This window comes from Postia placenta (assembly GCF_002117355.1).
Source record: "Postia placenta MAD-698-R-SB12 unplaced genomic scaffold POSPLAscaffold_2, whole genome shotgun sequence".
In the NCBI taxonomy this organism is placed as follows: Eukaryota; Fungi; Basidiomycota; class Agaricomycetes; order Polyporales; family Adustoporiaceae; genus Rhodonia; species Rhodonia placenta.
Window position 1 is genome coordinate 3,269,199 of NW_020169833.1, and position 27,610 is coordinate 3,296,808.

A 27,610-nucleotide genomic window follows, 5' to 3' on the forward strand; every position below is an offset into this window, starting at 1 on the left:
TGTATGAGTTGGTCTACGTGAACATTAACATGTTCTGACCTAGGCTATCAATAGTCTTCAATCCTTACAAAGTGCCGCTGGCCTGGAAAAGAACGGGTAACAAGCCTATCTAATAGTCTTCTTACCTTGTGGCCCGTTATGCTCGAAGAACGGTCATCGAACATCCTCTTGACTGATCCAATGCGGATGTACCGCGCCAAGAGGGATGCAACGCGAAGGCGTGTTACAGACAAGTACTCCATCGAGGGCTTCATTTCGTCTGGGACATATGGCAGAGTGTACAAGGCAAAAAGCAGGGATGGCGACGGAAGAATCCATGCAATCAAGAAATTTAAACCGGACAAAGAGGGAGACGTAATCACCTATACTGGCATTAGTCAGAGTGCCATCCGCGAGATTGCTGTGAGTGCGGCGATTCCGCAGGGTGCATCGGCCATAGCTGACTCGGAACTAGCTCAATCGGGACATCTCTCACGAGAATGTAGTCGAACTCAAGGAAGTTATATTGGAAGACAAGTCTATATACATGGTTTTTGAGTATGCGGAGCACGACTTCCTCGTGCGCACAGTGTTCTCTGGACCATGTTTTATTTGATACTCACACCTCTTACAGCAACTCATTCATCATCATGCACAGACGCTCCGTCAGAATATTCTTACTAATGTCTTAAAATCTCTGACGTATCAGCTTTTCAATGGCTTACTGTATCTGCACAACGCGCATATAATTCACCGGGACCTAAAGCCCGCGAACATCCTCATCACGTCTAGCGGAGTCGTCAAGATTGGAGATCTGGGTCTCGCACGCCTGACGTATCAGCCATTACAGCCTCTCTTTGTCGGCGACAAGGTCGTGGTCACAATATGGTACCGTGCACCGGAACTCCTGCTCGGCGCAAAACACTACAACAAGGCAGTCGATGTATGGGCAGTCGGGTGCGTTATCGCAGAGTTAGTAGCTCTGCGGCCGCTCTTCAAAGGAGAGGAGGCGAAGCTGGATTCCAAGAAGAACGTTCCGTTCCAGAAAGATCAGCTGTTGAAAATCATGGATTGGTTGGGCACACCAGACGGTGAATATTGCGACCCGCATCAGCCCCGAGCGTTATTGTAACAAGTGGTGGTTGTAGAGCGCGAATGGCCAGGTCTCAAAGACCTCCCCGAGTACCCGAACCTGAAGCGCCTTGACGTGTGCGTATATACCACTTGATTTAGCTCCGTGTTCGGTCTCATGCGCAATAACAGCTACCCCAACCGCTTGAGCCAGTGGTGTGCTGCTCATCGCATGGCAGGCGATCCGGACGCCTATGATCTCATGCGGCAGCTATTTGCATACGATCCAGATAATCGGCTGACCTGCCAGGAAGCCTTGCAACACAAATGGTTCCGAGTGGCGCCAGTACCGACAGAAAAGTGCGTCGACTGTTTGTGTTCCCCGTATCTTTCCGAGCTGACGTACCTTTGTAGCGCATTTCAGAACATTCCATTACAGCATATCCCGCCGCAGCGGCGCATCACGCATGACGACGCGCCGTCGATGATTCCACTGCCCACTGCGACGTCACAGGCGCAAACACATGTGCAGGCACAGCTCGCGCAGGTACAAGCACAAGCACAAGCACAGCTCGCAGGATCGCACCCGCCCAGTCGGGGAAGCGTTGCGAGCTTTGCAAGTCTGAGCGGAGGCGCAGCAGGCGCGGGAAGTGGGCACGCCAGAAAGAAGGCCAGAATGGGATAGGCATACAGGCTTTGCGAACGTGTGTCATCTATTGTATTGGTTCTGTGGCAGGCCAGCTGTCGCAAACGCACATCGTTCGATGCTGTCTGATTTTAACAATTGTAGTGTATAATAGACCAAGGATTGTTCACAATGCTCGATAGCGTTGAGGCGCAATGGCCTTGCCAAGAACTGTAATTAGTGACCTCACAGGTTGGCATATTTCAATGCCAACCTGATGGCTCGGAAGCGTCGTAGTGTATTCTCAAGGGTGGCAATGATATACAATTGTATATGCTGATAGTAGGTATGTAGAAAACTGTTCCGGGAAAACTCCTTGGATTCTCGAAAAGGGGGGTTCTGACATGTCATTGACCTTGTCAAAACGTCGGGCAGGATTTTGTATGTACATAACTCTAGGCGAAGCCACTCATTCAAAGCACATCGACGCTAAACAGGGGGTTTAGCCCGCGCAAAAGCCCCATTTCCGCCGCAAAACCGGGGCTTCGTATATCGCGACCTCAGCTAACGTATCGCACCCAGTACCAGACAAATGCAAGGCATAACCACAATAGTACGGATGGGCAACAATGTGCGAACGCTTATCCAGTCAGGTGTAACGGCCCGGACATCGAGCTGTCGGGAGTGAGCGAGGAGACGGAAGAGATCCGCGAACAAAGGATACCGTTGATTCGGCGAGGACAAGTCACCTCGTTCTCGTTTTGCACCCACAGCGCGACACTCAACAATGAGCCCAGCGCAATGCGTCGTTGCCCTACGGCTTTCAGGCGGACAAGGTTTGCACCACCAAGTGCGTGAAACGCGTACTGTTCTCGCATGCCGCACGCTGCGTCAGAGGCTTGAAAGCGAGAGAGATGAAGGGAGGCTAGATGCCGGCTGTGCGGTCGGACTGCATTGTGCTGATCTTACAAACTGATATTCATTCAAATCGCCGAAGCACCGTGTAGCATCGGAGACAGCTTGAATCTCACGCATGTTGCAAACATGAACAAGGGTACGCGCTCTGAGCGTCGACAATTCGAACCAGCCACACCTACGACTTCGCCCGCGCATTATCGAATTACCCAAAGGCGTCACGCACGTACTCGACAACAAGCAGCTGATAGTCGTTATATTGCTAACAAAATCCTAGTTGAGAGGCCCCATGTATTGCACTCCATTGCCGCCATGACGGCCCAGCTATTATTCTAGACGTCGTACACTGACTACTGCCAATTCCATCAATCTAAGCATCACACCCACATTCCATAAAATGCAAGACTCACCTCACGGGTAGTTGCAGGCGGTCGGCCATGTCCCATACCACTTGGAATATATTTCCACCTCAGTGTAAGTGCTGGTGTAGTCCACTGTTGCCGTTGAATAGGTGGGAGAGCCGGACCAGATGGGCCCCGAGTAGGTGTACGTCATGACTTCTGTTGTTGTTGTGAGTGGGTAGTTCCACCCCGTCTCGGTGAACGTTGTAGTCTCGTAGGGACCCGTGGTGGTAGGCGCAATGATGTACTCCGTCTCTGTTGTTGTTGATGTCCATGGCTGTGGGAACTGTAGGCTCACGGTGGTCGTCTGTGGAGGCAATTAGCGACAATACTTCAGCAATGCTATAATGTTTCAAAATGCGTACCGGAGCAGGAGCAGCAAGCACGGACCAAGTGCAAAGCAGGGCAAAGGTAGCTCCCGTGACCAATCTGACAGCGAACATGTTTGGTGGTAGTTCGAGTGGATTGCTGGGACAATATACGAGAAGAGACACCCTTTATACCCTCCGACTGATGCCTAGGCGACGCTCCCAACTTGAATAGTCGAGGCCGTCATCACGTCGGAACGAATGGTGCTCTGATTGTATCACGGCTTTCTGAACAGACATGTGCACTACCTGCAAATGGAGGTGTACTACGCGGCGATGCATACAAGACTGTGGGATGCTGCGAACTGCTTTCCAGATTCTATCATGAGCGAGTGACAAGCTTGTGAAGTTTGACGCTTAGCGATCACAAGATCATTGCCGCCTGGACTGTTTAATACCAAATTAGTCAAAAACACTGTTCTGCAATGTGCATGTCATATACTTCATGAGTCAGTAGATGTGTGAGAACCAGCGCCCCTCCTTGGCTGTGAATGAGCCCGCCGGTCCAGGTGTGGCGCCATGCCTGAAACACGGCATTATTCGAACCATCAGAGCCTCGGTGCGGGCTCCTCGACCCAGCGCTCTTGTAAAAACTCACATTGATGCCACGATATGCCGAGCGACTTTGGGCTGTTTTCTTTTGAGTGATGAATCTCACTGTACATGCATGAACTTAGCTGCATGATCGTAGATGGTACTTCCGCTCGATCGATCGCCATGATTGACAGATCTGAGAGATCCTCTCTCGTGACAATGGGTTCAGCAATGGGGCAAGGAAAGCATGGATTGGCGCTCACAGAAAGTCTGAGGTCTGTCGCTGACTATCGAATATGCAAGTCCGCCGGTGTCAGTAACACAAATGCACAGAATCCATGGGGACCAGGGTCACTGAACACAACATTAGCTTAGCCTCACACCGGGGGTCTCTCCACGGTGGTGAGGTGCGGGATTTAGACGTCTAGGTACGAGACCACATTTGTTCAGCGTCTGCCATTACGACTGTATACAGCTGGAGGTTTCGCCGCCCTGGCCGAGATCTTAGGTATGATAGGACATATCACGCGATTGAAAAAACGGAGTTACGACGCGTGCGCAAATGCTATGACCCATCGTGGTGTTTAGTCACGCTGAGATGAGTAGACGAGATGATATCTCAGGCCACGAACAAAGCCGCGAGTGGCCGCCACGCGGCATGAGCAAGAAACGAATTCGACATGTGCGATTTGCTGATTAAGTGTAGCGTGCGGGAGCCACGACGCTCCAGGACGCCGCGGGGATTCCAATGTAGGCGGGTAACGCATCCGACGGCAGACATGCTCAGCAAGTAAATCCTTGACTGTTTCAGCTACATGATCATCAGAAATACTGAATATTGAAGATGATTAGCGATCCACACAGTTTGTGAAGCTCATGATCTACATGGTTTCGCGTGTCAGCATCGTAATTCCTGTGACTACAAATCACCGCACCTTCACGTTTTGAGTGTTGGAAAACAAGACTGGACGGGTGTAACTACCTGACCTGTAGAACCAGGCGGGTCAGTGAGCATGTATTGTTCAGTCTGAATCTTTGGGATTATTCAACAGCCGAACAAGCTTAACCAAAATTGAAAAGACATTTATGAGTCATCAATCTCATAAGAATGTACACAAACGACTCACTCAATTTAGTAACTAACTGTTGCGGACTGGAGAACTAGCCTCTGTCCTTAGATTCACGTAACAAGATTTTTATGACACGATCCTTATTTCCCTTATGACAGTAAAACACTGATTTCTCGCCGGATCGGCTAAGAGATTGACACAAGAAGATATGTTCGGACATCAAGCCGAGGTTTGCAATCGCCCTGTCAATGATACGCGAGCATTTGGCGCGCGCAACGCAGACTACCTTTTCAGCTGCATTAGGCTTTTCAGCAAACACCAAAGGATATAATGCATGTACTTGTGGGTGATTTCATATTGCTTACGACTCGGGAGACTGAGGAGGCGAGTAGGGCCTTCGGGGAGGCTCAAAGATCCTGATCAGAGGTCGTCAAGTAGACGGGGACAGTTCCGATTATGATGACTCAAATAGTACCTGCACATGTATTTAATCGTCCCGTGGCAACTTTGTGGCTTCCTCCATTGCTTTCCGCCTGCTGCCAAACATGAGGTTGACATAATCCGCTCCTCCTAGCACAGGCCCTTCGGCACCATCCTGGCGGCGTTTTATAGCCTTTGCCTTCAGACCAGCATGCTTCTTCTGCTCCTGTGGCGTTGGTGCAGCGCTTGTTGTGGCTGGTTTCGCAGCCGCTTGTGTGGCCGACGCACCCGAAGATGCTCCAGAGATTTTCTTCTACCAATTGGACGGTTTTCGGTCAGTACACTCACGACGACAGCAAGATAATGTTAGGCTCACGGGTCTCTTGTGAAATTTTGCGCTACGTCCCATGTTATCAAGAGTCGTGTGAATGGAGGGACATGATGGTCGTCTAGAAGTAAGTCTCGATCGAAAGGAGGTAGCGCCTGGTAGCGCCGATAGTGACTGGCGTCTATTCTGCTGAAATAGTACGAATTCCTCACCACCACCAGGGACATAGAGCATGCCTATACGTATGGGAGACAGAGATATAGATCCAGATCTTGGCAGGAATGAATCGGTACGTGAGGAAGCCGGCACGCATATGTGTGCTCGCGGAATCCGTGTCCGTATATAGTGAGTAACGTAGACTAGCATCTGGCGATCCTGAGATATCATAAGAGGAAATATGACCTCGACCACCATTGTGTTAGAGGACCCCGGGCTTACCCTCGGAGTCATGACTTTCCCAGGGTCAGTGGCAGCGGTCAGTGACTATGCCGGATGACCATAGACACTGACCGCACATCACTGCAATTGCCACCTGTGGCAGAACTTGCAGATTTTAGGAGGAGCTTGTGGACGTGATGACACTGTTTCACAGCAAATTCTGGTGACAACATAATTTTTGCAGTTTTGCAGCAACTCAATGGCCACGCCCGGATGTTCCTAAATATGGTGTCCTCAGATTATGGTCCAAGAGACACCCTGGAGACTACAGCCGATCTATATCATATTAGGAAGTACACTTGCCACCTTCTGCCGTCCCTAAATCCATTCTGCCATCTACCATACATTCTCGGGGAGCTTTTCCCGGAACGCCGCAGTAACATTGCAGAGCTCGACGGAAACCTACCACAGCATTCAGAGGATAGTCATGGAGGTCAACTGTGCACTATCCACGATTCTTTGAGCTCTTCGCACAGCGTACTCCGTGTTTCTCGGAACTCACAATCAATGTTCGCCTCGCAAGCGCCTCGATTGATCAGCACTCAACAACTCCGTTGTTTGCGGAGTACCGCAGTGTATTGCTCAGCGACCAAAGCTAAAATCCGCTAGAAACCAACCGAAATGCAGGTCCTGGAAGCACAAGTGAGGGTGATGCCCATACGCATCTATACATGCTGACCGTCAAGATCAGGTCCGCTCGCCGAGGTGCCCATAGAACGCATCGTCGCGATGTTCGACACAAATGTCTTCTCCATCCTGTGCATGGCGAAGGCCGTCTTCTCCCACATGGCGTCCCGCAAGAGCGGCACTATCGTCAACATCGGCTCGGTCGTCGGAGGGATGTGAGTGCCACTGACCTCGCTAACCACACCTTCTGAATGGCGAACCGCCTGTAGCCCGATACCCTGAGGCGGCGTGTATGCTGTTACGGAGGCCAGCGTGCGCTCCATCTCCAAGCCCTCTACATGGAGTGTGCGCCGTTCGGGATCACCGTCGTGCACGCCGCGCCGGGCGCCATCCAGTCCAACCTCGCAGCAAACAGCGCCCCTTCATTCGGCCTCCCCGAGAATAGCCTGTACACGTCCTACCTAGGCGCGATCATCGCCCGCGGTGACATGACCCAGGGCGGCGCCATGACCCTGGAGGAGTTCGCGAGACGGACGGTGAGCTCGGTGCTCAGGCCGAAGCCGCCGAGGTAGATGGGCGCGGGGATGTTTGCGGTCCTGCAATGGCTCCCGCGCCGGTTTGTTTTCTGGCTGTTGTGGCGTTGCCTTGGTGGAGAGCCGAAACTCAAAGCTGCATGAATTGCGCACGGCCAAGATCGTGCAGTTATACCCGAGAGGGAGATACTGTCTCTCACTGGGAAACATACGTGCTCCTACATCGCCTGGATCTCGAATGGGGCGTTCTTGAACAGCAACGCGTTTGAGAGGCGTGGGGCCGATGAGTAATTAAGTTGCTATTCATGTAGCTGCTAAGAGGCCCCGAACACATCAGGTCATGACTATACGTTGCGCACTTGAACTTGTGTCAGGGCACCGCTCATTCCCGTCCCCATACGGAGTACGCGTACGTTTGCCGCTACGCGTTCGCGCGCAGACACGCCGCACCATACATGCACGCGTCAGTGCCGTCCTCAAGGATTTCCTGACGTTATTCAAGTTGACTCTCGTCACAACCGCTGGGCCATCTACCAGACTGTGCCCAGGGTACAAGTGGAGAGACGAAGGGCCGTAAATAGCACGAAGGCGCGACGGAAATGCCGGACACGCTTCCGTGCTTATATTATCTGGACACATGAAGCTCATCTCCGATACCGCCGATCCGGATGACCATCGTGCGCGCATATGTACACAGTCCATCGAGCCGTGCAACACGATATCTAAATCACCGTGCGATCGTCAACGCTCAAGCTTACGCTCGCGAGATCGGCGATTGGCTCAAGCGTTGAGTAAATGCGTACCGGGTTGGTTGGTGCACTACCCGTGACGCACGCAGTTAATTTGCCGCGCGATCGTCCTTGGACGGACGTTCTTCGGGATCGTCTGGGATTCACCCAGGCGCAGACCCCGAGCGCAGCCGGGCGCGCTCACGGTCATACCGGGTGGTAGAGGGATAGAGGAGGAGGAGGAGAGTGGAGGAGAGTCCACCCGGCCCGCGCAGACACGACTGTGCAGGGCGCCCGCGCCTGCAGTGCCTGAGGCGTTGAGTCACGCGAGGCACACAACGTTCAAACCGCACCTCAGTACTCAGTGTTGATATCTATCAGCACTGGAGAAGCATACTTCGTATTGCGCGATTGATGTCTAAGGCCCAAGGCCTTTCGACGGGCGCAGTGCGCGCACACATGACATGGTATGTTCAAGGACGTCAAAGTCTAGAGCCCTAGGCACGGTGCGCGGTGAATTGAAGCCGCCATGTCTGTATAGTGCCTGAGTGATATAGGACACGAAGTTCGCGTCCATGCCATGGCATGTACTTGTACCGCGCGAGTGCGCCGAGACCGACGCAGAGGGCCATCTGTCCAAGCGCGGCGTTTTCTGCCATGGGGAGACGCCCAGGTACCGATCGTGGGGGTCCGTCGACGCAATGCCTGAGTCCGGCCGCAAGGAATGCGCCGCGGCAGTTTACGCATTCGAGACTCGGGCTCTTCTACGGAAACGGCAGCGAAGTAGCCATACCGCGCACGAACGCACCGGCGGAGCAATACACCAAACAATTGGCGTGGTTCCGAGTCTCCTGTCGAAACGGCTGCAGTGCGGTACCGGTGCGCGTGCAGTAGCATCTTGTCGACACGACCACCGCCGGCGGGCTGCGTCGGCCCTGGTGGAATCTCCGAGCCCTCTGACGTGACGTGTTGGCGTTGGCGTTTATGGGCGGACGAACCCTGGGCGCGTTTCATGCAGAAAATAGAACAGCCTTGGGAATCACCACGAGAGGAGAATGTCCCTGCAGACGAGGCAAAGGTACAGCCGCCCTGGGCCGGAAGCGACTGTGCAGTATTTCTATCGCGGAGGAAGAACGGGTGCAATAGACTGCGTTCCGCGGAATCTGACGACAGCGGCACTAGTGGGGTTCTCTGGCGAGGTTCCGCATCGGTTGTGCGGCGCGGGCTGGCGAGCTGATGACGGTGGAGCGCGTTGGAAGCCAGCGGCAGGAAGAGGGTGGCGACGCTGTGCTTCGCGCGTTCTGCGAGGTGATTGTCGGGCTCGCGTAGGGGCGCATGGCGGTGGCAGATGGCGTGACGACGGCGCGCAGCAGAACATGATGGCAAAACGTGGCACACTACGGCGTGGACGGACAGCGATGGCCGTAGCGCGGGCAAGAAATGTGCACCAGTACTGCAGAGTCGGAATGCTTGCTATCGGGAGCGTGGTCGAGGCACGGGCGGAGAGATCAGGGCTGGGCCGATAAGGGCAGGTGGTGGCAGGCGGGGGACGCACAGGGGAGGGAGCAGCCTAAGGGTGGCTGGGTGCTCAGTCATGGCGGATCTGAAGGGGAGAGCGCGGATCTGGGTCTAGAAGCGGGGCTTGGCATGCCCGCGATAGGCAGGCTGCGTGTGCAGGACGGGCGACACGGACGACGGGCATACTCTGCGTACATAAGGGCGTGCGCGTGCGGGGACGATCCTGGTGTTACGCTCGCCGGCATGCACGCACGTTTGACGTGCTCACTGGAGGAGCCCCCGCGCCTGCATGTGCGCGCCGCGGGGCAGGACGCGCGGGGGCAGGGGCGGTCGTGGTCGTCGCCGTCGTCGCCGACGTCGGGGGGCCCAGTGCTGACGGCGGCAGGGCCGAGCAGGGTGCGGACGTTCTCGCACGCACGGCCGCTGGGGGGGGACGTCCCAAGACGATCGATCTGCGAGCCCATCCGCGAGGACCCGGAAGCGACACCGACGCACGTCGCCCCTCCCCCCGATCTCCCCCTCCCTTATAAACGCCACCACAGGCCCCGTCCGCCCCCACCCCGCACAAACTCTGCCCCCTCCCTCATCTCCACTGCCACCACCGTCCCCATCCACATCAACCCAAGGCATGTCCCCCGCATCGCCCCCCCTCCATCCCCTCTGCTCACCATCCCCCACAGCGCCGCCGCCATGCCCTCCGACTCCCTCATGCCCAGGAGCGAGTCCTTCAACGCCCGCGTCCGCGGCGCCTCCCACATAGACTTCAAGACCGCCACCACTGGCGTCGCCGCAAAGGCCATGCGCAACGAGATCAGCAATCTCGTCAAATCTGTCCAGGATCCCGATACCAAACGCGTGAGTTCTCCTCTTCCTTCCCCCCACCCCCTGACCCCGCCTTCCCCTCCTGCTATGTCATGCTTCTGTACCCCCTGCTCACCATTCGGATGCATAGGCGTTCGACATCGAGATGCAGTCGTTCTTCTTCCTCTTCACGCGCTATCTCTCCGAGCGCGCTAGGAGTCAGGAACTGTGAGTGCCCGTCTACCCATTCCCCGTGCGCATATATGCGATCGCGCCGCACTGTATGTTTCCGCTGTGCCCTGCTGCTAGCTATGCCCGCCCGCCCGCGACGCGCTCGATTGGCGCCCGTGATCACCGACGTCATGATCGATAGACGCCTAACGCGCGCATGAGGGTGGCTACCTGCGCCGAGAATATTCGTGCAGTATGCGCGGCAGCCGGCGCCGAACAGGCATCGCACGTTATGGCCGCTCGAGTATATACTGACGCAATGCTTGTAGTGATTGGGAGAAGATCAGGTCTCCTGAAGAGGACAAGATCGTCCCGTACGCCAAGCTCCCCACCGGCGATGCGAAAAACCTGAACAAGCTTGCCGTTCTCAAGGTCAACGGTGGCCTTGGTACGTCTATGGGTATGACGGGTGCAAAGTCTGCGCTCGAGGTCAAGGACGACATGACCTTCCTCGATCTCACCGTGCGCCAGATCGAGCACCTCAACACCACGTCCCGCGTCGACGTGCCGCTCATCCTCATGACATCCTTCAACACGCATGAGGACACACTTCGGATCATCAAGAAGTACGCGAACCAGCAGCTGCGCATCACGACATTCAACCAGAGCCGGTACCCGCGTATCTACAAGGAGACCCTACTGCCGTGCCCGAAGGCGGCAGACGACGACAAGAAGCACTGGTACCCCCCGGGCCACGGTGACTTGTACAATGCGCTGTACCAGAGCGGAGTCCTCGACCAGCTACTTGCGGAGGGCAAGGAGTATTTGTTTGTGTCCAACTCGGACAACCTTGGCGCGGTCGTCGACGAGCGGATCTTGCAGCACATGATCGATTCGCAGGCGGAGTTCATCATGGAAGTCACGGACAAGACCAAGGCGGACGTCAAGGGCGGCACGCTGATCGACTATGAGGGCCAGATCCGCCTGCTCGAGGTCGCCCAGGTCACGTCGGAGCACGTTGAGGACTTCAAGTCTGTGCGCAAGTTCAAGATCTTCAACACGAACAACCTGTGGATCAACCTGCGCGGTGCGTTGCCTTGCCTGGTCGCGTTCTATTCTCGGATATGATGTACTGATTGGTGAGGTATCGCAGCGTTGAAGCAGATCATGGAGAGTAGCGAGATGGAGCTCGAGATCATCGTCAACCCCAAGACCACGGATGATGGTCAGGCTGTCATCCAGGTTAGTGTCCCACTATTTCGCCGCCTTCTCTCAGCTCAAAGATCTTTCCTACAGCTCGAAACTGCTGCTGGTGCCGCGATCAAGCACTTCCGCAACGCACACGGCGTCAACGTCCCGCGCTCGCGCTTCCTGCCCGTCAAGAGCTGCTCCGATCTGCTGCTCATCAAGTCCGACATCTACTCTCTCGAGCACGGGCAGCTCGTCATCAACGAGAACCGCATGTTCGAGACGACGCCGGTGATCAAGCTGGGCGACCACTTCAAGAAGATCGCGCAGTTCCAGAAGCGGTTCAAGAAGATCCCGAAGATCATCGAGCTCGACCATCTGACGGTGACGGGCGATGTGTACTTTGGGCGCAACGTGACGCTTCGGGGGACGGTCATCAGTGAGTCGATCGTGATGGATTGTGTGAGAACATGCGGTTGCTTACGGTGATGGTGCAGTCGTTGCGAACGAGGGACAGAGCATTCATATCCCCGACGGATGCATCCTCGAGAACCGTGAGTACTTATACCAGTTCGCAACGCTGGTGGGCTGACGGGGATGCCGACGCAGGACTGCTCTCGGGCAACCTTAACATGATCGAGCTATAAGCTCGCCCTACATACCCACCGCGAACGCCGCACCGCCTCTCCCCATCCTTCCGCGCACGCGGGGCGATGTCATACCCGCGGCACATCCGGATACGCACACATATACTCACCATGACGGACATCATGAAGTGTCCCATCTACGATCCTCAGTACTCAGTCTCCATAGCGGTTTGGTCTCTCATCCTCAGTCATAGACGGGCGGCATAGCACGGACTCGAATAGTGTAGCAGGCGGTCGAAAGCAATCGTACCTTGTGTTGATAGCAGGTTTATAATGTGCGATATGTTACGTTTCAAGTCTCCAACTGCATGAGTGAATGGCATAAGTTTCTGATAAGCCCCGTTGTCTGCAACATCACCGAATACTTCGGCAGGTCCTGATCGAGCCACAATTCCGCCCGTTCTGGAAGTGTATATTGACCTCGCCTTGTAAGTAAAAGTGGGGACAGGTTCGATTGACCGGCGATGTTCTCCATTTGACCGATTTGCGATCGGAGATAGCATTGTCCATTTTTCGATGCAGGGTTATGTCCGTCTTCTCATGGGTGTATGTGCGTGTGATGTCATTCGAGGCTCAGCGGGTACATCATGATCAATGCCCCGAAGTAATCATCTACAACAGCAGCCACGGCGTCACCGCATCAATATCGGGAGATATCTGTGCCCTTTGAATAGGGCCATGCATAGAATACAACATGCTCGCCGCCACAAATACGTACTTCTGTAAAAATGCAAGTCAGGCGAAGCGTACTCACAAAGACGGCAGACCCGGTCCAGCCCTGGAGACGATCTCGATGATACGACCAAAGTATGCGTCCATAGCTGCGGGATCGGCGCGCAAGCCGTTGTACACGAAGCGGAGAGACAGCCTGTTGTCGTACGTGATCAGATGGAGGCCAAATGATGTCGCGTCGCTCCTGATGCCATACGACAAATCCGTGACTGTGATTTTGGGGGACTGATCCGTACTCTCTTTAGTGCCTGGCAAAGAGACTGGCAGGACCTTGGTGCAGTCGCCCACACTGCTCATGAAGGGCAGCGTAGGCCGGCCGGACATGCGGTCGATGTGGTTCTGCACGAGGAGGGGCCGGACGCGATGTATGAGCTGCCAGAAGTGGGGCGATTTGGTGAAGGACGCAAACTGGTCCCTGCACTGCACGGCCAGCGACCACAGCGGCGCGGGCTCGGCGGCCTCCGGCTGCGAGAGATGGAGGAACACGGGGAACGCAACGGCGCGAGTGGTCGTTCCCGGCTCGTATCCGTCGGTGGGCGGCTGCAAGCGCGGCGACAGGTCTAACACCGACCAGGCCGTGAAGTAGTATGAACCCTCGTCGCCGGCAGCTTGCTCCCCATACTGGTTGTCGTAGAGGGCGGCGAGTGCCATAGCGGCGATAGCGAGATGTGTGACGGTGACGCCTCGAGCTTTGCAGGCGTGCAAGATGCCGGAGGACTTCGACTGCGACCACACGTGGACACACATACGAGGGTCAATGTTCTCCGTGTCGTCCGTCCTATCGAGTCGCAGTCCGACCATGGGCTGAAACGACGGAATTGAGGGCAAGAGGCGCTATAGTGGAAGCGGACGTTACCTTTGAGTGCCACCGCGCATACTCTTCGTATGTCTCCTTGCCTTTCGTGATGTCGTCTGAGCTGAGAGAGGATACGTCTGGAAGCAACTCTTCCAAGCTCTCTGGTATGCGCAGGGGTCGTGCGATGTCTGCATAGAAGCATGACAGCTCTGCCCGAGCCATGTCCGGGGAAGCAAGGAGCTCCAAGAAATGGCGCATCACATTCATCCGCCCGCGCCCGTCAGCAGCGAAGTGAGCCATCTGCAGGCCGAAGAGGTATTGGCCTTCCGCACGGCCGATGCCCTTGGACCACCACACGGTGCAGGTGGCATCGCGCACGTCGATCGCATGTTCGCCATCGCTGCTGGACCAAGCGTCGTGTATGGCAGACGCTGCCTCCCGCACGTCCTGGAATGTGTCGAAGTCGATCAGGCTCCTAGACGCTTTGAGAGCATGCTTCGCCGTGAGGGGTGTGGCGCAGACGAAGGCTGGAGGGCTGCTGGTGAACGACACACGCGTCGTGAGGATAGGGCGTCGAAGACAGGTCACAGCGAATGCTAGCCCGACATCGCGCTCTGTGATGGAATAGCCGCCACTGGTCTGGAGCGTTAAGATGTTATGGACGTCGAGGAGTCCGCGCGACTGACGACGCGACAGAAACCAGAGTTCAGCTTGGCCCAGTGGTCGGCTAGTGGTCAAGATGGTCTCGGCCATGGCCGACATAGAGGGGAACTGCGGAGGTTTGACATCTTCGGCGGAGGCGGTGCGTGGTTTGTTGGGGAAGTCGTAGGTCATGGCGAAAGTATTTCGCTAGCAGCGAGCGACGTAGATTGGTGCTGCTCAAGGAGATATCGTGAGTTATATAGGCGGAAAGCGCTCAAACCGCTGTCCGACGAAATCACAACTACAGCTTCACAGGCATTGATGTCATGCACACCTTTCATCTCCTAGCGAGGTGTGTAGTAGGCTGGCCGTCACCAATCACCCCAATTGCATATTTGTCACCGAGCTCGATTGGCCACACTTCGCGTTGTATGCTAGAGAGAGAGGCGGTAAGCAAGGACCCTGCATGTACGCCCCACGGAATGCCGTGACGCTGACAAGTCGTGCTATTGGCTCGAGAAAGTTGGACCATCCTGACAATTTCCAAAGATCTGTTGGGAGGTAGGGCATAAGACGGACAAATCACTGATATGTTTCTCGACACTGACGGTGAACAGCGAATATAGACGTACCTTGTCCGGACATGGAAGTGACGATGACACCTGTCATGGAGCATTCCAAGCACTCGCTAGAAGCTCCACGTTGTAAAGCAGCGAACGACATAAGCGTCACGACAGTCCAAGAATGGCAAGTCGTGGTCGTGCCATCAGCATCCTGGTCATTCGAACCACTACACATGAATGGAAGGCAGAAATCGCGTTGTGACAGAGCACGAGCGCTCGCGTGCCCAAACTCCGACTTCTAGCAATATCGACGGACGGCGTACGGGTATGCGTGTCAGATCCCTTTGAGAGCGACGGTCCCGAACGATTCACTAAAGGGGAGATACGACTAGCGGCCAGCTGAGGGAGGTTATGCGGAGCTGTGCGTGAGCAAAGACCAGACCAGACCTCTCGATTCAGGCAGATATGATTCAAGGGTTCCATGCAAGTAGAACCGACGAGCCCAGGCAGCCTGATGTGATTCGATGCAGAGCCTATATGCCGTACGGATGCAGCCCTCGTGGGAGAGCGGGCAGTCTTGACTGTGGTTGACAAGTGTTTTTAAAAGAGCAGGAAAATTACATCTCGCACCTTAAAGTTAGACTCCGAGGGAGCTTATGGCCGAGCATAGAGGAATCACTGTCTGCTGCATAAGAAGGTCGATGCACTTGAGGGATCTGACCAAGACAAGGGCCGGGATGGGCCACTTGCAATCGTCGTTCATCCATTTCATAACGCTGCGATCAGTACATATGCTCCCTTTAACAGGCAAATCCGCGATGACGGGGACTAAGGCGTTACAGGCCTGGATCATTGTGCACGGGTCTCAACGTCGGGTCCATTTAGCATTTAAACCGCAGCGCTGATCGGCGCGAACAGACTTATTGACAACATCGCGTGAGGGTATTCGTCCCGCACCGGATAAAAGACCGGAGTATGCTATGCAGAATCGACATCGACTTTTCCGACGAGAATCTTCCAGAGCAACCAAAGAACAAACGTCCGTGGCAGCCACATGAAGAACGCGAAAATTCCTGACGCTGCTCCCATCGACATGTACCTCGGCGGCTTCTGACGCAGTGCGGCCTTGACGACGCGCCGCGCAAACTCCTCCGAGGGCATCGCGCCATTCTGGCTCATGTCAATTAGCTTGATCATGGGGTCAAGGAAGGGCTTATATAGACTGCCATCTGGCAGGTCGAATGAAGAGCGTATGTTGTTCGCAATGTTTGAACGGATGCCGCCCGGATTGAGATGCACGACGTGGATCCCGAATGGTGCACACTCCATGTAAAGGCTTTCTGATACGGAACGCATGCTTGCTTTAGTGGCCGAGTACAGGCCGTTCCATGGTGTCGGGCTGCGTGTATATTAATTGATTAGCTGAGACGACTGAAATTTGGTTCGTACATACATGTCGCCAGCGGTGGACCCGACATTCACGATGACACCGCGTTTGCGAGACGCCATATGAGGGAAGACCGCCTTCACCGTGCGCAGGACGGCGAACACGTTCGTATCGAATATGTTCTTGACGCGGTCGAGGGGCATCTCGGCGAGAGGAGCTACAGCCATACCATCAGTGAACTCATGACGTCAAACAGCAACACACTCACCAATGCATGGCGCAGCCGCATTGTTCACAAGTACATCTATTCTTCCCTCCTGGTCGAGCACTGTCCTGATGACATCCTCGACGTTCGCGTCGTCCGTGACATCCAGCTTCAGTCGCTCGATACCCTCACGTGTGAAGCCCTCCATGGCCTCAAGGCGGCGCGCAGTCGCGTAGACCTTGCAGCCCTTGGCCGCAAACTCCTCGCATCTGTACACCACAGACGCATAGGTCAGCGAGCAGAGAACGGCGACGCAACGGCGGTACGTACAGGGCAAACCCGATGCCTCCCTTGGAGCAGCCGGTGACAATGACTACTGGGGAGTTTGACGACATAGCAGTTGTTCAGCCCGTGCACAACAACTGAGAGGCGAGGGGTGGTGGGAACGGCTGACGACCTACGTCGCCGGCGACGATGGCGTTACATAAGAGAGGATTGACAGACGGGCATCAGGCAGTGCACGCGCCCGATCGAAGCAACCCACGACTATGGCCAACCATAATAATCGACGCCTTGTACGTGCGAGTTGTCATCGGCCTGTCCTTACACCATGGGAACGACGAGAGCGTTCGCGAGGTCATCAGACAACGAAGGACGAGAGCGAGAGAGGCTTTCACTACATACAATCTGACGGGCCGATATATGCGTGAGCCACGTGACGGCGACGCTCGTCCTTTGAAAGACACGGGGATGAAGGTCTAGGGAAAGAGAGAAAGACGATTTGTTTGGCATCGCGGTCGTATTTATACGCACAGTGTACCGTTTGACAGCTATGACGCAAAGTAGGACGCAATATTATATCTCAAGAGCCGTTGTGAAGAGTGATCGGTCGTCTGTGTGATCTTAAACATGCCCAAAACGAGTAATCTACCTTCCAAAGTGACATCGTTTCGCGACATAACTAAATACTGGGACTCAACGTGTCGAGTCCTGCTACATCCCTGAGTGAAACCTCCGCATCAATTTCGCCTGTGCATGAGTCTCATGAATATTTCTCGCGATGCAGGCTTAGCCGATAGTAATCAGATAGGTACGGGCAAGACTCATGAGAATGAAGCGCAAGATGAGACCTTGAATGTCGATGAGGAAGTCCATGTACAGACAACAGTCCGGATTAGAGAAAGCTCAACGTCTGTATGATGATTGTAGTCCATGGCTGCAGGCGCTGAGCGTCTACGGTGGTCGACTGTGGAGGCGAATAGCGACAGTGTTCCGGAAGCAATGCTACAACTTTCTAAGACGCGTACCCGAGCAGGAACCGCAAGCACGGACCAAGCGCAAGCCAACGCGGCGACCGTGACCATCCCTGCCCTCCTCCCCTGTATTCCATGGAAGTCCTCTGTCCAGTTCGGGTAAGTCTGAGTCTCGAAGACGCAAAATAACACCACGTTTCTTACAGTTTGTGAATTGCAGACCTTGCATCGACGGGCTCCAAATTAATGAAATGAGTACTTGGGAGCCTCCGAAAGAAACCCCCGCCACACGATATATGGCCCTCGCACGCCTCGCACGGTAAGAATACGAGGATCCATAGACAAGGACCAGAAGCACATCAGAAATCAGATTGTTCCCGGTATCCCGCCGATGATTTATCGTAGTATACATGCCAAGAGCGTCCAGGTACACTTTGTCCCTTGCTCTATGATGTCTTTATGGTACGCTTACCAACCAACGTATTCCACATCAGCCACAGAACGAGTGCGCGCGGGAGCCAGGAGCAAATCACGAAAATCCTCGACGCCTTGCCCAGTGTCATATACCGTGGCGGGCGCTTGCTGAGGACCTGGCGCACGACACGCCGTGAGAACTCCTCCGCAGACAGCGCGTTTTGCTGGCTCATGCCCATGCGCCGCAACATAGAGTCGAGGAAGGGCGTGTATAGAGTGTCCGACGACAAGCGGAACTCGGCGCGGCTGTTCGTCGAGATGTTCGAGCGGATGCCACCCGGCGAGACGTGCACGACGTTGATGCCGAATGGCGCGCACTCCATGTAGAGCGACTCGGAGATGGAGCGCACGGCGGCCTTGCTCGCGGAGTAGGTGCCACCCCAGGCTGTCGGGCTAGGCACGAGGGTAGTTGGTTCAACTTCTGGGCGCAACGCAGAAATGGAGGGGAAACGCACATTTCACCAACAATAGAGCCGATGTTGACGATGGTCCCCCGTTTCCGCGATGCCATGTGGGGGAAGACGGCGTTGACTAGACGTAGGATCGCAAAGGTATTCACATCGAAAGTGCTCTTGATGCGCTCGATGGGCATCTCGGCAAGCGGGCCTGCATATTGTCAGTCCAACGGTGAGTTCACGAGTCTGAGTAATGATCTTACCAAAACAAGGGGCGCCTGCGTTGTTCACGAGCACATCTATGCGCCCTTCGCGATCAATGATTGACTTGATAGCCTCTTCGATGTTCCCGTCGTCGGTAACGTCAAGCCTGAGCTTTTCAATGGCCTCGTGCGTGAAGCCCTCCATGGCCTCGACGCGGCGGGCCGTTGCGTAGACCTTGCACCCATTGGCTGCGAATTCCTGGCATCTGCCAATCATAGGCGTCACTTCAATCATTGATGTACACCGTTGCATAACCTACAATGCAAAGCCTATGCCCCCTTTCGAGCAACCGGTGACAACAACGACTGGAGTGTTTGGGGACATGGTGAGCGTGGAATGAGCACAGTCGAAAGGTGCTGACGTACTGATCGACTTGAGGAATGCTCCATAGTCACCGCAAAACCTGGAAATTCACAGCGCCTGATATTTCCTTGATATGGTCCACTCCGAAATAGTCGGGGTGCTGATGATTGGACTGCGTGCCAATTCGTAGCACAGGGGCCGGACTCTCCCGGCTGCGCTAGGGTTCGTCCGGCCCCCGCGTACGCACGCTCACACTTCCCCTAGCGGATCGCGTCCTCAAAATCGCGTCGCCGCCTCTTTATCACTCACCCTAGGCAGCTTTGCTCGTAGTCTTCTGTGCTGTCTCCGTAAATACTGTCCCGTTGTTAACCGCCGTGTGATTTCTACATGTATGCTGTCTCCCATAATACATCTCCTCCCGTGTTGGTTTTTCTATCGGAAAGCAGTGTGCACATGGCGACCTGCGCGTGAGCAAACCGCGTAGCAGTTTCTCGCTCACCCGGCGGCTTGTCTACCCCGCGTCCGACCCCGGCTAACGTCAAGGTTCCCCCAACCTCTCCAGCTCACGCCGCATCTTCGCCGTCACTTGCGTGCACCCCTCACGCCTGCAGATCAGGCCGGAGGGTGCATACAGCACAGCAGGGCACAGCGGCAGGACATCGGCCTACATCGTGTTCGAGTGTCTAGTCACTGAGCTGCAAATGAGCACATAAGTTTAAAGTAAGATGTACAGCCCCTGAAGTTGTACAGACATGAAAGCGCAACAACACAACAATATTAAAGCTAAGTCGCCCACCAGACGATGCCCGCGAACGTCAACACTGGCCACCAGGCTACTCCCACCACGTCTCCGAGGAAGCCCCGCCACACACCAGGATAAGGATGCCCGTCTTTCCAATCGCTTTTGATGTCGGTCAGACTGTCGTCCGCTCGCGGAATCTTAGCACTTTGGAAAGGGAACACGACTCGCAGTGCCCGCCCGCGGATCACTATAGTACGCTCGAAGCGCATCCACTGCATGCACTCAGGAATAGGCACATGTTCTGTCCAGCGGTTGTTTGTGCGCACACGGTGGACGTTCGAGACCATGAGGACGAGCACGCTCAGGAGTAGCGCCGGGAGGTATATAGACAAGTAGGTCCCGAGCTGATCAGGTAGCAGGCAAGGCGATGTGGCTAGTGTCTCCCCTGTGCTTCGAATAGGCGAGAGCGAGAGGAGCTGAAAGCCGGGATTACGGACACCCATGACCATTGAGAAGGACTTGACGGTCACTTCCATAACAGACTTTGTAGGGCTGCCGGTGAAGTCGTCTGGTGTGCCGTACGTGTGCCAGAACTCGCAGTAATCGTGATCATCTCCACTACACCAATTAGACAGATGGTGAGTAGAATTGACAGTTGTATACGAGTTGCACACACCTCATGGCGAGCAAGGGTTGTGTATTTTGCAGGAGGAATTGTGAAGTCTGCGCAGAGAGCGTGTTCTGGTAGCCGCTACCCCAGCCCTCACGTATAGTATCATGTTCACGGAATGGCCCGCAAGCTGCGCCTTCCGGACGTGCTAGAGGTATGTGAGTGAAGAGAACGTTTTGACCTGTTCGTCCTTTTGTAACATGCAAGTAAACGGTCATGTTGCGCGATGCAGGAATAGTATTGTACGCACTTGAAGCCAGGTCGTGAACGAAGGCAATAGTCCCACTGGGGTTTCGTTCAGCCCATCCGTCATACAGGTGACCACTGCGAGCACGCTGGACTTCTTCCTCGACTAGCCCAGGGGCATCAACGAGTATGAAAGTATGCTGTCCTACTTCGACAACCTGGTTCAGCGGTCCGAAGTGGGACGTGTATCGTGCCACAGCACGGTCTGAGGATCTTGATGATTGCCCTAGACTGGCGTGCATATCACGTCATTTGTGTGTACCAAGACAGGCGTAACATTTTCACATACCCAACGTCATGATTCCCTGGTATATAGTATGTGGGCAGCGAATGCGCGGGATCCGTTCTGAAGATTCGCCGGAAGCGCTGATAGTACTCCTCGTACCTTCGAACAAGGTAGACGAATAATCAGCTTGCTTTCATACGGTAACTATGGACATAGCGTCTTGCTATGTAAACATCTGAGGGGGCATGGAGGAACGGTCGTTCTAGGCGTGAGACTCACTGCTCATCGGACAGGGCGTACCGCCCGCCATCCATCATGTCGCCGAGAAATATCACCATGTCCGGCTTTAGTCTCATTGCTGCATTCCAGCTCTTGCGGAGGTAGCCGTCGACCAACACCCGGGTCAACCATAAGAGCAACGGGAGTCTCCCTGGGTAGGATTGTGAATCTAGAATTTGTGGGTCTGCAAGTACCAGGACGTGGGTAGGCATTTGGAGACCGTCCGGGGACGAGCTAAACCAAACATGAGGCCCGTGTGTAAAATCCGATTAGAGCATTCTACTGACAGTTCCAGGCTAGCGTCCGGCCATGCACACTTCGAAACACGGTTTCGAAAAGCTCCCATTTCGTTGAATGAGATCAGTCCAACCCACATAATCTGTACCACATGCTGGATGAAACCATAGGGTTGGCCCATGAAAAGCCTCCTAGGTCTGCTCAGAGCCATGTTGGAATGCTATAAGCCGGCGTAGCAAAGTAGCAAGCGCAGGTTCAGCAGAGGTTGGGTACAACGCCGGTTGCGAAGAGCAGACTGCCGAAGCAACTTCACAATAATAAGCGCAGGTATGGCAGTGCTCCCATCACGCGTCTATTTCGCCGATATTGATACTGTCCAGGCTGACGTGGTCGACGTGCAGATGGACGATCCGCCTACGCAATGAGTGCGTGAAATCACAGAGCGAGATGCAAATAGAGAGGATGCCGCCCATTCTTGGTCGTCGAGCATTAGATGTGTGACCCGCCAATACGAATTGTCACATGCGTCCTGCGCGTGACGCGACGCGTCGGTAATGCCATTCTTGGTAAGTGGCATTGACCGCCTTTCACCTTGGACAACGACGACCGCCACACCATGGCGACGTCGCATATCTTTGAGGTAAATGCTGTTCATGGTTACAGTAGAAGGCAATTCATTAATCACTCATCCTTCCCGTATATTTAGTATAGCAAAAGCAGTCGTGCAGTGTGTCACGGACCACCGCCCTGCAAGGGCTCGCCAGTTCAACTAGGAGTCTTGAGGTACGGAGAAGTGAGCTTCGGACAATATGGAGAGACAGTTGAATGGCGCCATTGGTATGTTTGGTTTTATCTGACGTCTTTGGCCGTGATATTGACTTGAGCAGGGGATGTGTGACACCCGAGATACTCGGTAGGCTCGCGTCGACAAAACTCGAACGCGTCCCTGGCTTCAAAGATCTCAGGTAGGATGATAGTAATTCACAGGAGTGCTACCAACACGCGTTTGATGCATGTAAAGATCAGATGACCAGGCAAAGATTAGAATGGCCGTTGGCCTTCGTCGCATTGCCCCTGCGGACATTCCAGAAACAGCCAAGACTCACCGACCTGGGAGCGACATTGCAACGTCACCTCCATCAACACCGGGTCCTAGTCAGAAGAAGAGAAAGGCTGCAGCAATCATGGCTTCTAACTCCTCGCAGCCGAGTTCCTCTCGGCCTGGTCCATCCCAGCCCCTACGCCATGTAATTCGGCCAGAAGGCTATCGTAGGTTTGAAGAAGAAGAAGACGAAGTAAACGAAGTGGAGGAGATCAAAGACGAGCTATATGTCGTGCTGAAGACCAGCATTGTCGGTATACAGTATTACAAAGGTGAGTGCGCACATACCCAGTGAGCATGTCGAAGCAATGTCCAAATGTTTATTGCCCAGGTCTTGTTGGTCCAGGAGAGGAAGTCAGGCTCGTCCGGGAGCCGCAGAACCAGCACGACAGAAATGCAATTCAAGTTATGAACATTGGTGGCACACAGGTCGGCCATCTTCCAAGAAATGTTGCCGGAAAACTTGCCCCTCTGATGGACCAAGGTCTCGTTACGGTCGAAGGTGTTATGCATGAGGGGAACCGTGAGTATCACACCAATTGGCGCGCACACTCTACTGACATACATATCAGTCAGGGGCTTCGCTTATTCGCTGTCCATGTAAGTGTGTCACGCATTGGCGAGAATCGTGTACTCACCGTGCCCTCAGGTCGTTGAAGATGTATGGTGCCTCCGACAAGCGCGCTCTACTAGAACCTCGTCTTATGTGGGCAACACCTGGACAGCGTGGATTCCCGCCCCGTAATGGGGTCAATACACCTGTACCTGGATTACCTGCTCCACGTCCACCTCCGCATGTCACTCCCTCGCGACCTCCCGCCTCCCAGAGCTACCCATTAGCGTCCAAAGGTTACCCCTCCTCACAGGGCTCAGCATACCCGTCGAGCTCGCAGCGCGCCACTGGGATGACCGCTGCCCAGCAGGAAGCAGCGCGAAAACAGCAAGAGGCAGCACGAAAACAGCAGGAGGCCCTCGCCAAGGCCGCAGAGCTGCGGCAAGTGCTGAACAGCCTTGAGAAGGTCGATGACGAAGGCCGCCGTAGCTCGCTGCTCGATACCCTGTGTGTGGTAGAGGACGTGCTTGGTTTGCCCCTGCACCCTAGCCCTCCCGGGATCGCTAATGGGGATCTGAAAGTGGATCTGCTGAAGCATCAGGTAGGTTGGGACTTCATGGTGCACGACAATCGCTCAATCATGGTCTATAGAGTCAAGCGCTGCAGTGGTGTATACAACATGAATACCCTGCGCTTCCAAAGAAAGAGGAAGACAAACCGGTTCAGTTCTGGCAGCTGAGGAGCGCTGGTGGGAAGGTACGGCGAATATTCCGACTATTCAGTGTTGACTGCTGATGAGCATTGCATAGACCTTTTATTACAACAGTGAATATGCCATTCAATGATACTTGTCAGTAGTATGGCTTACGTGAATACTCTTAGTTGCAACCAAAACACCTCAAACTCAACCTCCTCCACTCGGCCGTGGAGCTCTATGCGCGGATAGTATGGGACTAGTCAGTATATTTCTCTTCGAGGTTACAGTGTCTTTTAACTTCATTGTCAGGGTAAAACATTGACAATGTTGGCGCTCGTCATCGCCACGAAGGCAGACATACCGACTGAGTTCTCCAAGTCCACGCTGATAGGTAAGCTTATGCATCGGACCCTACGGGGCATGCTAACTGAACCGTGGCTGTGTAGTCGCCCCTCTTTCGATTCTGTCCAACTGGGAAAAGCAAATTCAAGATCACATACAGGAGGGGGCGCTCACGTACTGTGTCTACTATGGTGCTAGTCGTTCTATGACGCCAGAGGAGTTGAAGAATTATGATATTGTTATCACAACATACCAGACCGTCGCTGGTGAGCACGGTGATGCTTCCGTGACAAAGGTCATTGGTGAGGAACCGGTCAAGAGAAAGAGGAAGTCTGCGAACGCTCTCTTCGCCGTTCCATGGAAGCGAATCATCCTTGACGAAGGTCATAACATTCGCAATCCGCGAACAAAGATGGCAAAAGCCGTTTGCGCACTGAACGCGCAGCGACGCTGGATCCTGACTGGAACTCCGATTGTGCGCGAATCGCTACCTATACCCAACTTATCAGCTATTGTCTAATCCACATCTTATCAGATCAACTCCCCTAGGGTTCGCAGTCAAAATTCAGGACCCGCGCATCCCGCACTCACGTCATTGATTGCAGGACCTTGGCTCGATATTGACATTCCTGCAGATTTGTCGGCCATTGGATGACGAAGACTTCTACAAACGCATGGTCTTGCGGCCGCTCAAGGATGGTGATCCAGCTGGCGCAGAGTTGTTTCGGGTACGTAGGCTGCGTGGCTGCTTCGGATGCCGTATATTTTACTATCATGCAGGGATTGATGAGCCACATTTGCATCCGACGTACGAAAGAAGTCAGTCCTCCTCACACAGATGACACGCATGATTAATGCTGACTTCATGTCTAGATGCAAGATAGCGAAGGGAATCATCTCGTGCCCCTGCCACCGGTATGTTATCTGGTGTGTGAAAGATCTGCAACAACTCACAGTAGCTTCCAGGTGGACACTACACTCATTCCTGTCACGCTCACCAAGGAAGCGAGAGTAAGTCAGTATGTGATTATTTCGACTCGATTCTAACCCCCCTCCCCGAAGGAAATGTACGATGCCATTGAGGCGTTGTCGAAGCAGCGGTTGGACAACTTAATTGGACAACATGGCGGCCTTCACTCTGCTGCGGTGAGTATTATTGTACTAATTAGTATCATCCATCCTCATTTGTCATCCTTAGGTACATTCCAACGTGCTCAGTATGGTGACCCGTCTGCGTCAGCTTGCGCTCCACCCAGGACTTGTCCCGGCAAACTATATTCAACAACTCCAGGCCGCAGAGAAGGAAGAGGACTCCCTTTCGCCTGTCCAATTGACACCTGAGAACAAAATTCGACTGCAAAGCATCCTCGCCCAGGCCATAGAAGACAACGAAGAATGCCCAATTTGTTTTGGTATACTAAATGAGCCTCGCATCACGAGTTGTTCGCATATGTTCTGCCTCGCCTGGTGTGTTATCCTCACGGTGTTGTTACTATTCAACGTGCTGATCTCAAGCGATACTACCAGCATTTCGGAGGTCTTATCCCGCGATTCTAAGTGTCCAATGGTATGTTCATCCACAAGCGCAATCAATCGGAGGGAATGCTCACACACCATGTAATATACTTTAGGATCGGCGACCTCTGGGAATGGGTGATTTCGTAGAGCCCCCTCCACCTACGATGTTCACCCAAGCCCCTGTCAGAGATGATGATGAGCCTGAGGAAGAAAATGGTCTCCGTTCGGGATCTTCCGCGAAGATCGACCAGTTAGTCCACCTCCTGAAACTGACACCCGACACAGAGAAATCGCTTGTGTTCTCTCAGTTCACATCTTTCTTGGACAAGGTATGTGCTTGTTCTGACCTACTGATCAGGGTGTTTGACTACGGAACAGATTGCCGAGACTCTGGAAAAGGAAGGGTACGTTTTTGTATGGTTTCTCCTCTCTTGTCTTGACAAACGGGCACAGCATCCCATACGTACGTTTTGACGGGAAGATGTCAGCTCGTCGGCGTCAGGAAACAATTGCTCGCTTCTCCGTCCCCCTTGATGAATCATCTCCGACTGTCTGGTTTCCACAGAGTCAGGAGCCATCATCGTCCGGGCGCTCTGCCCGTCGACGTGCTCGGGCGAGCAATGTTCGAATCTTTGACGGCGATGCGGCAGCTGTCGATGATGACGGCGACGCAGACTTTGCACCGGCTGATGATGGGGAAGATAGCGACTTCATTGACGATGAAGATGCTGACGATGCTCCAAGACCCAAGGGCAAATCCAAGAAAGCAAAGGCTAAGGCTAAAGGCAAGGGCAAGAGGGTTCGAATTAGTACTGCTCCGCCATCGGAATCCAACTACCTGGATGGGTCTGCTTTCGGCAACGAGGTGAATCCGAAGGTCATGCTCATCTCGCTGAAAGCCGGAGCTCTGGGGCTCAACTTGACCGTTGCAAATAATGTCTACTTGTAAGTATGTTTATCCTAATTGCGGTGCAATTACTGAAACAATCTGCGCCAGGATGGATCCGTAAGTATGTGGCTTATTCAGCCAATGACAATACTCATGTATTTCCAAACTTGATAGGTGGTGGCAGGTATGTGCGAAGTACTATGCAAACGTTCATGGCTGATTGTCTGTGTAGGAAGGTATCGAGCTGCAGGCGATCGACAGATGCAACCGGTAAGTCAAGGATGGCTGTCAAACGAGCCGCTCGCTTATGTTCATCTCAAAGTATTGGTCAAACGAAGCCCGTGCACGTATACCAGCTGATCGCTGAGGACACTGTAGAATCTAAGGTCATAGACATCCAAGACAAGAAGAAGAGGCTTGTAGAACAGGTGAGATAAAGATTTTCAACCGCTGGCTGTTTCAAAATGTTGAGCGTCCACAGGCCTTCTCTAGTATCAAGAACAAGGAGACTCAGCGTCAGAAGAAAGAAGCTCGGCTGCAGGGTATGCGCATTCTCTCATGATCAAGTCCATAACCAACCCGTTTCTACAGAGTTAGTAGCATTATTTAGCAGCCGACGCCAAGCTATAGGACAGAGTGAGCCCGGCGAAAGCGACGCACTCTAGACGAACGGCGTTGGGAATCGTAGAGCACAGTCACGGTATAGTAAGACAGCTCAAACTCGCAGAACAAG

General features: G+C 54.0%; 10 protein-coding genes across 10 annotated transcripts; 4 read left to right on the top strand and 6 right to left on the bottom strand.

The window, feature by feature from the left end:
• Window positions 1–138: 138 nt before the first annotated feature.
• Window positions 139–2,014, top strand: POSPLADRAFT_1178114 (hypothetical protein; the record flags this gene model as incomplete). Its single annotated transcript, XM_024488568.1, has 6 exons — window positions 139–402; window positions 455–559; window positions 614–1,070; window positions 1,128–1,188; window positions 1,213–1,410; window positions 1,465–2,014. 6 exons carry the CDS (start codon window positions 139–141, stop codon window positions 1,733–1,735), a joined length of 1,356 nt encoding a protein of 451 aa, XP_024343478.1. The 3' UTR covers window positions 1,736–2,014.
• A 987-nt stretch (window positions 2,015–3,001) lies between these two features.
• On the bottom strand, window positions 3,002–3,434 carry POSPLADRAFT_1132715 (hypothetical protein; the record flags this gene model as incomplete). The annotated part of the gene is made up of 2 exons (XM_024484245.1): window positions 3,002–3,298; window positions 3,357–3,434. 2 exons carry the CDS (start codon window positions 3,432–3,434, stop codon window positions 3,002–3,004), a joined length of 375 nt encoding a protein of 124 aa, XP_024343479.1.
• Window positions 3,435–5,293: 1,859 nt separating this feature from the next.
• Window positions 5,294–7,348, top strand: POSPLADRAFT_1131599 (hypothetical protein; the record flags this gene model as incomplete). Its single annotated transcript, XM_024484110.1, has 5 exons — window positions 5,294–5,351; window positions 5,627–5,721; window positions 6,342–6,582; window positions 6,841–6,991; window positions 7,060–7,348. 5 exons carry the CDS (start codon window positions 5,294–5,296, stop codon window positions 7,346–7,348), a joined length of 834 nt encoding a protein of 277 aa, XP_024343480.1.
• A 754-nt stretch (window positions 7,349–8,102) lies between these two features.
• POSPLADRAFT_1038694 (hypothetical protein) lies at window positions 8,103–8,826 on the bottom strand. The gene has a single exon (XM_024477428.1). It carries the CDS (start codon window positions 8,694–8,696, stop codon window positions 8,535–8,537), a length of 162 nt encoding a protein of 53 aa, XP_024343481.1. The 5' UTR covers window positions 8,697–8,826; the 3' UTR covers window positions 8,103–8,534.
• A 1,323-nt stretch (window positions 8,827–10,149) lies between these two features.
• Window positions 10,150–12,666, top strand: POSPLADRAFT_1178116 (hypothetical protein). Its single transcript, XM_024488569.1, has 8 exons — window positions 10,150–10,181; window positions 10,236–10,410; window positions 10,508–10,584; window positions 10,857–11,614; window positions 11,681–11,769; window positions 11,824–12,154; window positions 12,213–12,269; window positions 12,325–12,666. The coding sequence occupies exons 2-8, from the start codon at window positions 10,246–10,248 to the stop codon at window positions 12,360–12,362; spliced, it is 1,515 nt and encodes a 504-aa protein (XP_024343482.1). The 5' UTR covers window positions 10,150–10,181; window positions 10,236–10,245; the 3' UTR covers window positions 12,363–12,666.
• Window positions 12,667–13,112: 446 nt separating this feature from the next.
• Window positions 13,113–14,724, bottom strand: POSPLADRAFT_1044055 (hypothetical protein; the record flags this gene model as incomplete). The annotated part of the gene is made up of 2 exons (XM_024478451.1): window positions 13,113–13,898; window positions 13,951–14,724. 2 exons carry the CDS (start codon window positions 14,722–14,724, stop codon window positions 13,113–13,115), a joined length of 1,560 nt encoding a protein of 519 aa, XP_024343483.1.
• Window positions 14,725–15,952: 1,228 nt separating this feature from the next.
• On the bottom strand, window positions 15,953–17,089 carry POSPLADRAFT_1038696 (hypothetical protein). Its single transcript, XM_024477429.1, has 4 exons — window positions 17,018–17,089; window positions 16,751–16,956; window positions 16,549–16,699; window positions 15,953–16,494 (listed from the first exon to the last, which is right to left on the bottom strand). Exons 1-4 carry the CDS (start codon window positions 17,080–17,082, stop codon window positions 16,074–16,076), a joined length of 843 nt encoding a protein of 280 aa, XP_024343484.1. The 5' UTR covers window positions 17,083–17,089; the 3' UTR covers window positions 15,953–16,073.
• Window positions 17,090–18,386: 1,297 nt separating this feature from the next.
• Window positions 18,387–19,397, bottom strand: POSPLADRAFT_1132328 (hypothetical protein; the record flags this gene model as incomplete). The annotated part of the gene is made up of 4 exons (XM_024484199.1): window positions 18,387–18,807; window positions 18,870–19,020; window positions 19,073–19,278; window positions 19,333–19,397. The coding sequence occupies 4 exons, from the start codon at window positions 19,395–19,397 to the stop codon at window positions 18,387–18,389; spliced, it is 843 nt and encodes a 280-aa protein (XP_024343485.1).
• A 639-nt stretch (window positions 19,398–20,036) lies between these two features.
• Window positions 20,037–22,221, bottom strand: POSPLADRAFT_1038697 (hypothetical protein). The gene is made up of 6 exons (XM_024477430.1): window positions 21,827–22,221; window positions 21,540–21,773; window positions 21,324–21,419; window positions 21,039–21,265; window positions 20,795–20,978; window positions 20,037–20,736 (listed from the first exon to the last, which is right to left on the bottom strand). The coding sequence occupies exons 1-6, from the start codon at window positions 21,985–21,987 to the stop codon at window positions 20,160–20,162; spliced, it is 1,479 nt and encodes a 492-aa protein (XP_024343486.1). The 5' UTR covers window positions 21,988–22,221; the 3' UTR covers window positions 20,037–20,159.
• A 261-nt stretch (window positions 22,222–22,482) lies between these two features.
• POSPLADRAFT_1131555 (hypothetical protein) lies at window positions 22,483–27,439 on the top strand (the record flags this gene model as incomplete). The annotated part of the gene is made up of 24 exons (XM_024484102.1): window positions 22,483–22,613; window positions 22,664–22,741; window positions 22,798–23,150; window positions 23,210–23,401; window positions 23,503–24,032; window positions 24,083–24,187; window positions 24,241–24,256; window positions 24,314–24,387; window positions 24,438–24,519; window positions 24,575–24,945; window positions 25,006–25,020; window positions 25,076–25,198; window positions 25,251–25,289; window positions 25,344–25,385; window positions 25,437–25,481; window positions 25,533–25,616; window positions 25,669–25,937; window positions 25,998–26,037; window positions 26,102–26,317; window positions 26,392–26,933; window positions 27,052–27,061; window positions 27,110–27,147; window positions 27,200–27,305; window positions 27,359–27,439. Coding segments are annotated over 24 exons (3,582 nt in total), but the record flags the coding sequence as incomplete, so codon positions are not given.
• Between the last annotated feature and the right edge of the window lie 171 nt (window positions 27,440–27,610).

Excerpts from the sequence above, each read along its gene's own strand:
- POSPLADRAFT_1038694 (XM_024477428.1), bottom strand. The coding sequence starts at position 8,696 with ATGGCAGAAAACGCCGCGCTTGGACAGATGGCCCTCTGCGTCGGTCTC.
- POSPLADRAFT_1178116 (XM_024488569.1), top strand. The coding sequence starts at position 10,246 with ATGCCCTCCGACTCCCTCATGCCCAGGAGCGAGTCCTTCAACGCCCGC. Across the intron at positions 10,411-10,507 it reads AGGATCCCGATACCAAACGC|GCGTTCGACATCGAGATGCA; the intron begins GTGAGTTCTCCT and ends TCGGATGCATAG. Across the intron at positions 10,585-10,856 it reads CGCGCTAGGAGTCAGGAACT|TGATTGGGAGAAGATCAGGT; the intron begins GTGAGTGCCCGT and ends CAATGCTTGTAG.
- POSPLADRAFT_1038697 (XM_024477430.1), bottom strand. The coding sequence starts at position 21,987 with ATGGCTCTGAGCAGACCTAGGAGGCTTTTCATGGGCCAACCCTATGGT. Across the intron at positions 21,774-21,826 it reads CCGGACGCTAGCCTGGAACT|CTCGTCCCCGGACGGTCTCC; the intron begins GTCAGTAGAATG and ends TGTTTGGTTTAG. Across the intron at positions 21,420-21,539 it reads TACGCCCTGTCCGATGAGCA|GTACGAGGAGTACTATCAGC; the intron begins GTGAGTCTCACG and ends CCTTGTTCGAAG.
- POSPLADRAFT_1038696 (XM_024477429.1), bottom strand. The coding sequence starts at position 17,082 with ATGTCGTCAAACTCCCCAGTAGTCATTGTCACCGGCTGCTCCAAGGGA. Across the intron at positions 16,700-16,750 it reads TGCGGCTGCGCCATGCATTG|CTCCTCTCGCCGAGATGCCC; the intron begins GTGAGTGTGTTG and ends GTATGGCTGTAG. Across the intron at positions 16,495-16,548 it reads GGGTCCACCGCTGGCGACAT|CCCGACACCATGGAACGGCC; the intron begins GTATGTACGAAC and ends ATATACACGCAG.